We start from the raw sequence: 11,118 nt of genomic DNA, 5'->3' as shown, positions 1-11,118 counted from the left end.
ATTCTTCAACACTGGCTTAGATTTACCTGAGAGCTTGACCTTTTTGCAAATTCTTCAGTTTCCAGCTCAATTCCTTTGAATTTTCCTTTCAACAGCCCTTCTTCGTCAACTAGACTCATTCAGCTTTTAGATGGCTTTAAAATCACCTTAAAAACATGAGTAAATTGCTCAAACCATGCATTTGAAGTCACCCTTCCCTTTATATACTCAAGTCTGCATGCTGTCCTTTAATTACCAAGCTGCCACCTCATCCATTAATTGAGGTTAATTTATCTGATCATGACAACTAGTCATTTAAAGGGTGGTAAGCTAATTAGCTTCCCTTGGACATCAATGCAAGGTTACTTACCATCAACATCCTCAATGCAAGCCTCACATCCAATGTCATCGCACAACCCCTTGGTCGCTTGCCTCAAGACCATTGCTTGCACCATCTCACACTCCTTTGGCCGCATGCCTTATCCATCGCCTTGCTCCAAGACCAACGCCTTGGTTTCTCCTTGCTCACAATGCTCCCTAACCTCTTAAAGCTTGATTATCGCATGTCCCTCATCAATGCATGGAAAGCTCTCGACCATCGCACACCAACTAGCTAGCGCCTACACATCATGCAACTGCCGAGTCTTACTTGCTCAAGCCATTTTCCTAGCATCGCCCACTCTTATCATCACCTAAGACAACACACTCAGCCTCATGCCACACTAACCTCTACAACCCTTGGCTACCACACATCCCTTACCAATACATGGTGTCCTCATGCGTCCAACACTTAACCATCATGACCAATCTTTCCAAGTGCTTGCCTAACCTCCAATGACAAGGCTATCACCCATGGAAACCTCTCATCAATGCACATGATTTCCACTCCTAGTTCCCATACTTAGCCAAGTTTTTACTTGCTAAGGCCAAACTCAAAGCTACCCGAGGGCCATAACTTTCAACACTTAGAATTTTCTTCCTTCATTTTCCTTATTCCTCAACTTTTCCGTACAATATATCATTAACTCATATTTAAATCTACTCAACATATTCATTAATATATTTAAGTAAGAAAAGTAGGGTTTGGGGTTTACAATTTAGCTCCTCCTTAGGAAATTTTTCCTCGAAATTTGGTACAAGGATATTGACTAAACAATTGGGGATATCTACTTCTCATTTTCTCTTCGGCTTCCCATGTAACTTCCTCACTACCATGATTTCTCAATAATACCTTTACTAAAGGTATCATCATTTTTCTTAGTACTTTCTTTTTTCTATCAAGAATTCCTACCGGTTCTTCCTCGTATGACATATTTTCTTTTAATTGCACTGGTTGTTCAGGCAATACATGAGTAGAATCTGGCACATACTTCCTCAACATCGATACATGGAAAACATTGTGGATACGAGCTAACTCTAAGGGTAAAGCTAACCTGTAAGTTGTTGGACCAACACGTTCCACTATCTCATAACGTCTGATGTACCTAGGGCTCAACTTCCCTTTTCTTCTAAACCTAAGTATCTCTTTCCATGGAGATAACTTAAGGAATACATGATCACCGACTTCAAACTCTAATTCTCTTCTCTTTTTATCCGTATAACTCTTTTGCCTGTCTCGAGCTACCTTAAGATTTTCCCTGATAAGCTTAATACTATCAGACGACTGTTGAACAAGTTCTAGGCCTAATAGTTTCTTTTCTCCTACTTCATTCCAACATATTGGATTCCTGCATGGTCTTCTATACAAAGCCTCGTATGGAGCCATACTGATACTCGAATGATAACTATTGTTATATGCAAATTCGATCAACAAAAAATGTGTATCCCAACTGCCCTTAAACTACAGTACACATGCCCTCAACATGTCTTCTAACGTCTAGATCGTCTGCTCCGACTGACCATCTGTCTACGGATGAAAAGCTATATTGAAATATTGTTGGGTTTTATGTCCTAAAATTCGCAATTTGTAATGTTAAACATATTCTATTATCAATAAATATGTTACTGACGTTTATTCGATAAAATTTTTGTTGAATATGTGAACTGCACTTGCAACGTCTAAATCCAATAAACTAAAGATCCATGGCTATTATTTGAATATATGAACTTTATGTGGAGACATAAGAGTGGATCAAGTTCCATAAATAGCCAAAACGGTCTAAAGTATATGAATAAGGTTGGGTACCTTATTTTGGTAACACCATTTGATGCGGCCCAATCTGTAGTTGCTACAATTTGTTGTAAAGTTCTATAAGCGAAGTGATATGTATTGACATGAGGAGTGGGGGCATCCTATGCAATTAGTTTGCATAAGATCAAGCCAAGAATTAAGTCACTCTTACTTTATAATGTGTTTACTATTTAAGACTGACTATTTCAAAGCGATGACCTAGGTAACTTGACCTTAATCCTAAGCTAACTATGAACTCCTGGGGTAAGAACAAGTAGATAGCTGGGGACATATGGTGCAAGACAGAATTCACTCCTACCCGCTTTTAGGGATAGTAGAGAGGTTGTTCCCTTAAGTACTAAATCTGGGTCTTAAACAAGGGGTCCCACCTTCTCAATGGCTCGAGAGGGATTCGGTTTAGCGATTGGATCATAAACCAATTGTTCATTAGAAGATTAGTGGGACTTAAGGAGCAAGATGTAATCTCGGAGGTAAAATAGCTTTTGACCCAGCCATTATTACAAACAACCTGTGAAAGGTTAGCATACTAATCATGGTTATATTGAGTGGACATAATATATATACTGTGAAGGGAGTGCAACTACTGGATTTTAGTTGAGTGACCCAGTAGTTAACGAATGTTAGTTAATTAGGTTAAAGAGTTTAGCCGGTTAATCACGGATTGTTGGAGCCCATAATCTATAGGTCCATGAGATTCTCCTACTTGCTCATATCAGACTAAACCTATGAATAGTGTGACGAACGAATTTAAACAGTTCAAATTAGGTTTTTGGAGCAAAGCTGTAAATATATACGATATATTTAACGTAATGTTTAATTGTAAATTAAACATAAAGAGAGAAAAAATAAGAGATATTTAAATATCAAGATTATGAATAGGGATTCATATTCATTGGAATTTTTATTGGATTTAATATTAAATTTTTAATTAATTATTTAGTATTAATTTTAATTTTTAAAATTTATTATTAGAATTAATTTTGAAATTAAATTGAATTGGTCAAAATTGCCTTAAAAGTCAAATTGTTGACTTTTGATTTTGAGGGTCAAGTCAAATTTATTGACTTTGGACTTTGAGAGTCAAACTTTGACCAAGCTAGTGGAAAGATCCAACATTTGTGAGTGAAAAATGCCAACTTTTTCATGGCTAAGTGTTGTCTTCATTCGAAGACACTTGTCCCACTAAATCCCACTTTGAGTTAGTGGATTTTTTAATATCAAACTCAAAGTTGCAAGTTTTGCATGTAATGGTCTTTAAAAGAGAGTGTAATGATTTTTAAAATTCTTGGCCTTAGTGGAAATTGATGAGATTATGTGATAATTTCATTCCTTTTTTTCTTTCAAAGTTTTAGTATTTTTTCTCTCCAAATTAGTCACTCACAAGATGCCACCATCTCGTTCTAAAGCCGAATAATAGTCGGGAAGACTCTCGTGGTAGTCTACAAACTGTTCGTGAAGAGAGTGGACCTAATTTGGAGAAGATTAAAGTCTACAAGTGTTTTATTATTTTTCCCCATTTATTTGTTTCAATTGCATGCTTATCTTTGTAATTAACCTAATTAGAGTACTTTAGATCCATTTTTTCCCACTGCGCATGTGTTCGTTCCATCAAATATAACTTGGTGCCTATAGCCTTCTACAAACTAGGCCAAAACTTCGATGTAAACCTTGAATCTCGATCTGACACTATCGATACTGGAGCTCCAAACTGACTCATTATTATGTCAACATACAATTTAGCCAGTCTGTCCAGGGTGAAAGTAATATTAACTAGTAAGAACTTGGCTGTCTTCGTCAATATGTCAACAATCACCCATATCTCGTCATAACCTGATGGTGTCCTGGGCAAACCAAACAAGAAATCTATCTTGACATGTTCCCACTTCTACTCTAGTATTGAGAGTGGATTAAGTAATCCTACTAGCCTCTGTCGTTCAAGTTTAACCTACTGACATATCAAACATCTATCAACATACTCTGTTATCCCTCTTTTCATACCAGGCCATCAGTATGACTTCTTCAATGTTCTATACATCTTCGTACTGCCTTGATGCATAGCATATGTTGAACTGTGCGCCTCTTCCAGAACAGCTTGTTTAAGTGCTAAGGCATTAGGTACACATACCCTGCCTTCCCAGGGAAAAACTCTATCTGTTGTTATCTGATAATAAGACCTCAGGCCTTTACCTACCTTTTCAGCTATCCTTCAGAGATCAAAATCTCCTAACTGTTCATGTAAAATATCATCAACAAGGGGTAGGTCGTACCTAAAATAAAGATAACAATCCTCCCATCTGGCCAACTGCTAGGACATGTTGGGTTTTCTGTCGTAAAACTCGTAGTTTGAAAACAATAAACTTATTTTGTAAATCGATAAAGTTGTTATTGAATATATGAATTGTTTATTTCGTTTTAGAAATAAATGCAATAAACTAAAAGATCCACGACTATTACATGAGTACTTGAATTTTATGTGGAAACATAAGAGTGGATCAGATTCGAGTAAATAGTCAAAATGATCTATTGTATACGAATAAGGTTGGGTGTTTTATTCTGGCAACACTATTAGATGCAATCCACGTTGTAGTTATTACAATTTGTTGTAAAGTGCTACAAACGAAGTGATCCTGATTTATTCATGTATTGACATGAGAAGCTAAGGCGTCCTATGCAATGAGTTAATATAAGATCGGACCAAGAATTAAGTCACTCTTACTTTATAACGTTGTTTACTTTTAAGACTGACTATTTCAAAGCGATGACCTAGGTAATTTGACTTTAATCCTGATAACCATGAACTTCTGTTTATTCGAGATTATCCTTAGATTTTCATGGGTGAGAGTTGGCCCAACAACGCCGACTCAATAAGCCTCCCATTTCAGAGGTAAGTTCAGGTGGATAGTTGTAGACATAGGGTGTAAGACAAAATTCACTCCTACTCCCTTTTAAGGATAGTAGAGAGGTTGTTCCCTTAAGTGCGGACTCCAGGTCATGAATAAGGAGCCCCACCCTCTCATTGGCCTGAGAGGGACTCATTATAGTGATTGGATCACAAACCAATTCATTATTAGAGGATCAATAAGACTTAAGGAGCAAGATGTAATCTCAGGGGTAAAACTGCTTTTGACCCAGCCGTTATTACAAATAACCTGTGAAGGATTAACTTACTAATAATGGTTATATTGAGTGGACATAATATATCTACAATGAGGGGACTGCAACTATTAGGCTTTAGTGGACTGACCCGGTAGTTAACGAATGGTGGGTAATTAGATTAAAGAGTTTAGCTAGTTAATCATGGATCGTTGAAGCCCATGATCTGTAGGTCCATGAGGTCCCCCTACTAGCTCATATCGGACTAAACCTTACAACGGTGTGACAAACGAATATAAAGTGTTCAAATTCAATTTTTTGAGCAAAGCGGTAAATATATACGATATATTTAACCTAATATTTAGTTGTGAATTAATATAAATAGAGCAGGAGATATTTAAATAAGATTTAAATATCAAGATTATGAATAAAGATTCATATAAATTGGGATTAGTGTTGGATTTAATATTAAATTAAATTAATTAAATTTTTTAATTAATTATTTAATATTAATTTAATTTTAAAATTGATTATTAGAATTAATTTTTGAAATTAAATGGAATTGGTCAAAATTGCATTAAAAGTCAAATTGGTTACTAGGTAAAAAATGCAATAGAAGTCAAATTGTTGACTTTTGATTTTTGAAAGTAAAAAAATCATTAGACGTTGAGAGTCAAACTTTGATCAAGTTAGTGGAAAGATCCAATATTTGTGAGTGAGAAATTCCAACTATTTAATTGCTAAGTGTTGTCTTCATTTGAAGACACTTGCCCCACTAAATTCCACTTTGAGTTAGTGGATTTTTTAGTGCCAAATTCTCATCAAACTCAAAGTTGCATGTTTTTCATGTAATGATCTTTAAAAGGGAGTATTTATTGAATTTCTAAAACTCTTGGCCATATTGGAATTGGATGAGATTATGTGATAATCTCTTAACAATTTTCTCTTTAAGACTTAACCTTTTTCCTCTCCATATTAGTTACTCACGGAATCCCACCATCCCGTTCTAAGGCTAGAGAATAGTCAGAAAAACTCTCATGGTGGTCTACGAACCGTTCGTGAGGAGATTGGAGCTAATTTGGAGAAGATTCAAAGTCTACAAAGGTTTTATTCTTTTTCTCCTTTTATTTGTTTCAATTGCTATCCTTTATGATTAACCTAATTAGAGTACTTTAGATTCTTTATTTCTTCCGTTCCGCATGTGTTCATTCCATCAATTGGTATCAGAGCATGCTTAAGTACTCAATTATTTGTTAGTTTTTGCATATAGTGGGTATTGATTCATGTGATGAATGATTGCATGTTCTAAAATGGATAATTTCGGGTTTGGCATCAATTTTTCCTCTTGGGTTGTAATAGTTATTATAATTGCCCAGTGTTTTATGGGCTTTAATATGTCGTGAAGGGTCTGTAATTTTGCTAGAGTCATTAGAGTCGAAATTAGGCTGTAATTGCTCAGTTCTGACAAAGAGGATAGATCCAATTTGGTGAAATTTTGCTCATAGATTTGAGATGCCTCCCAGATCCGATTCACGATCCAACCCGAAAGGCGCTTGACCTGCGAGGTGGATGGTTGACGCATGTAGACGCTCCAAACCCGATAACCTACTCCGCCCAACCTGGTTGACACCCCAAATCCGCACTCGCATCCAGCTCTAACTTTGCCAGTCCATTTCGTTCGGCCTTCATCCGCTCCGTGTTGATGGCCCAAGCATATGTAGCCCAACCCAAGCCGTCAGTTCGCCAGCCTAGCGCCCGTACCCAGCTGACCTGGTGACTCGCGCCCTCACCTGACCCATCGACCCAAGCTCAACCGATGAATTGATGGTGACTCAACCGGTCTAGATGGTCTAGACCAATCCGATTCGGCTAGTTTGAACAATTTTGACCGATTTTGAGCGATTTTTACTGTTTTTGGGGCTTTGAAGTTGGTTCAAGCCTTTTCAAGTGGTTCGAGCTAGTTCGAAGTAACGAAGGCAGTTTGAGGCTGTTTTCTGCTTATTATTATAATAAGTGTAGCTTTTAACAGCTTAGAATGCCAAAACTGGTCCATTTTAGTGTGTTTATTTAATTATGCATTATGAATGTATGAATTAAATAATTGATCTATTGTGTGCATATTGTATACCATGTAGATTTAAAATCCCACTATAAGATAAGCATGTAGCATGCATTACAAGTATATTATAAGTGTTATAATGTATAGTATGCATGTGTAGAATTCCATGGTCTTTTATATAAGTTTTTATATTAATGCATGGAATGAATGTTTAATAATTGTTATATAAAGCATGTTAGATGCATGTTGTAGGTTTATTGACTATGTTATAAGTGTTATAAAAAGAGATAGACTTTAAAATATATAAGAAAGATAAAAGCATGCTCACTTAGGGTTAATGGAATCCAAGCAATCCTATTTTAATAGTTATTAAAAATAGGTCGATATCTTGTAAAACTAGTGATTACAAGAATAACTCACCCGACGAGATCCTATCTAAGGTTGGAGGTATTTAAGTTGACGGTTTACGGAATGTAATCTTCATATAATCTTCATTGCAGGATATTACTCAATCATCTTAAACACATAGTCCACTTATGGAAAAGCCAACATTAAGCATCCTAAACCATTAATATAGATTTGCATCCTGAAACTATGTGACAATTAAAAAAGAATGAAGAGCATCTAAGATTAACCAAACACATGCATTAAGTTCTAGAGCTAAACCATGACAATTAGATAATGGAAATGTCAAACAACTAATCAATTGTTCTCTATTCCTAAACCACTAAAGACAACTATATGATGTTTTATGAAACGCCGTGAAAAAAAAAACCATATACCCATGAGATGACCTTAGCTACTTGGCAACTAACACATAAAAATTATGGATTACGTATTATGTTTCTAGTGATTAACATCATAAATGATTGGTTCGTTAGTCCTAATCATTTACACGTGCTAAGAATTAAACCAAGAGATAGTGATGCTTAAGAGATAGAAATATATACATTCAAGCACAAAATCTTCCCACAATTACACATGGGTTCTTCCAAAATCCTCTAAACTAGAAAATCCATAAATCTTATCTTCCTAGGGTGATGGAGAAGATAAAATCGGAGATTGTTTCGATCGATTATAAGTGAAGACCCAAATAGAGAAATGACCTAAAAGAAAAAGGAGATATATTATGATATGCTTGCACTGTCGTGGCACTACAGGACAGCGTCGCGACGTTGTATCCCTTTCACCATAGCGCTCATGCATTCGTGGTTCTGTCAATGTCTAGAGCTCTATTACGCTATGTCTTTGCATGCATTTTGTCCTAGGCACCGACCAATGCCACGTGCTAGGCCTTTAGGGGCAATTTCATCTTTTCTCTACATTTTGAAGTTCGGTTGTTCTATGTAGCTTCATAATTGTCCCAAATTAATCATGAATGGCTCATAATACTCTGAAAAAACATCATTTGCTCGAAATCCTACAAATATGAACGTATAAGTCTGTCAAACATTATAAACAAACGGAATTAGAAGCACTAAAGTAATTATATTTAATAACAAACTTTCTATTAGAAAATTCTCTCTAATAAAAAATAAGTTTCCATGGGGAATAGGAAAATCCCCAAAGGGAATAACAAAAAAATTCTCGGGGGATTGTCAATAAAACATAGATGGATGCTTTGAGGACCTGAATCCTTGATGGGGAATTCCTCTGGCCCCACCCCCTCCGTTGCTAATCTTACTCCTTTTAATATATTATATATGTTATTTTAGCAACACACTTAAGTTGATAATCACGCTATGAAAGTAAAATATTTTTCTTAAAAAAAATTATTAAAATATTTATTAAAACTTAAAATCACTTTATTGTTAATTTTGTGTTAATTGGATGAATATTACTAAAAACACGTTATTTTGGAGAGAGAAAAAATTGAAAATACAAGTAGTTATATTGTCTAATTTATTGAAATGCCTGTTTTTTTTTAAAAATAAAAGTATGCAAAATATATTTTTCTATCAATTTTATGATGAAGAGGTCTTCTTCATTTTTTTTAATTAATTTATCAGTTGAAACGAGAGACGTATTCTAATAAAGACAACAAAACCATTCCTTTTATCTACCTTCTTTAAAAAAGAAGTTATTTTAGCTATTTTCTCTAAAAAAAAAAAAAAAAGGAAAAAGGTATTTCAGTTTTTTTTTTTTTTTCACTTGTTCATCCAAGTAACTCATCGATTCCCCCTTATTTTAATTTTACAATGCTTTGGGGAAGAAAATAAAAACTCATCACATTTGTCTTGTTCTCACTCAAATTGCTAAATAATGGAGAGAGAGATCTTAAGATCTGATCCAAAATCTTCAACCCTCTTTCACTAGAAAATAGAATTGCTTGGATCTCAACATGATAAATAAATAATTTTTTTTTTAAAAAAAAAAACAACTAATAAACATAATACATTTATAAAAAGTAGATTGGAGCATAATTCAACTCGATAAATTCAACCATCAACTAGATGAAGCATAACATTGTGAATTAATACGTCGGAATTTTCAACCTTTCTATTTATTGTTGGACTAGAAAAGAATAGCATTAAAATATTATTCGAATAGGATACTATTTGAAAAGTTGATTTCTTTTATCTACATTCTCATTTTGTCTATTTATTTCTAACTCAACAATAGCAAAAGTGAAATATCGACGACTTTTAAAATAAAGTGATTACAATTTATAATACTTTCGAAACTAATAATTAAGAATATAGCACAATTTTCAAAGAATTGCAAATATAGAAAAATCATCACTAATAGACTCTATTAGCACAACGATATAGCTTATAATGAATAAATTTCGAGAGATGAATCTAAATTTTACTATATCTTCAAGTTCTTTCTTTTATATTATACTATATTTATTAATATTTTCAACCTATTATATATGAAATTGTCATTTTAAAATAATAATTAATGTCTTATCAGTATTAACCACGAGCTTTTGAGATGAAGAACCATGAACCCTTCTTCCACTTCATCAAATTTATTTTTGGGTTTCACAAAAGAAGGAGAGAAAGCATCTCTCAGTTACCTAAAGGAGAAAAAAAAACTAACATTACAAAGACAAGAAAACTAGAGAGAGAAAATTAAACTAAAATAAGAAAAAGTTTGAAGACACAGAGAGAGAGAGTTGAGTTCAAGTAGACGGCGGCGTTTTCGGGAGCTGAGGGAAGTGGCCGCCGCCGGAGCCTTCCTGACCAGCTGGATTCTTGGACCGCTGAAGTACGGAGGCGGTGGCGGCGGCAGAGGCAGCAGCATTTGTAGAAGCTTCAGATGGCTGATGGGGTTGGCCGGAAACTGCTCCGGCGACTCCCCTGCCGAAGTCCAAGGTCTGAGACGGATCTTCGCCGGAGATCAGGTCCGGCGGAAGAACTTGAGAGAGCTGACGTTGGTGTCGCGGCCGAGGCATAGCTTTCGGAAGAGGAGAGAGAGAATTTAGAAAGAGAAAGAGAGGGAGCAATGAAAATGGTTTGGATTTTGACGAATTTAAGAAGCTGCGAACTCGAAAGGATCAAATCCATTCGCGCGCGCGTGACTTCACTCTCCCTTATAAATTTAATCATTATCGTTTTTCTTACAAATATTTAACTCCAAAGTCGTATAGTTAAAATAAGTACTCAATTACTATTTCAAATCCGTCAACGTGAATATAATTCAATTTACATAATATTATTATCAACTTTAAAGTTAGAGATTCAAATTTTCCTTCTTTCATATTAAAAAAATTACTATTTTAAAAATTGCTTTTCCATTCCTATTCTTACTATTATTAAATTAAAAAGAATCTTTTCAAACATGATTTTAA

The 11,118-nt window shown here is 34.9% G+C and overlaps 2 protein-coding genes across 2 annotated transcripts; both read right to left on the bottom strand.

Moving 5' to 3' along the window:
- Positions 1-1,087: 1,087 nt before the first annotated feature.
- LOC120072087 (uncharacterized) lies at positions 1,088-1,744 on the bottom strand. The gene has a single exon (XM_039024504.2). It carries the CDS (start codon positions 1,742-1,744, stop codon positions 1,088-1,090), a length of 657 nt encoding a protein of 218 aa, XP_038880432.2.
- An 8,516-nt stretch (positions 1,745-10,260) lies between these two features.
- LOC150037942 (uncharacterized) lies at positions 10,261-10,796 on the bottom strand. Its single transcript, XM_090310648.1, has one exon. It carries the CDS (start codon positions 10,720-10,722, stop codon positions 10,450-10,452), a length of 273 nt encoding a protein of 90 aa, XP_090166774.1. The 5' UTR covers positions 10,723-10,796; the 3' UTR covers positions 10,261-10,449.
- Between the last annotated feature and the right edge of the window lie 322 nt (positions 10,797-11,118).

Source organism: Benincasa hispida, chromosome 2, assembly GCF_027475165.1.
Source record: "Benincasa hispida cultivar pf3 chromosome 2, pf3_genome.v1.1, whole genome shotgun sequence".
In the NCBI taxonomy this organism is placed as follows: domain Eukaryota; kingdom Viridiplantae; phylum Streptophyta; class Magnoliopsida; order Cucurbitales; family Cucurbitaceae; genus Benincasa; species Benincasa hispida.
Note: the sequence above shows the minus strand (reverse complement) of the source record. Positions and strands in the feature narration are given on the sequence as shown.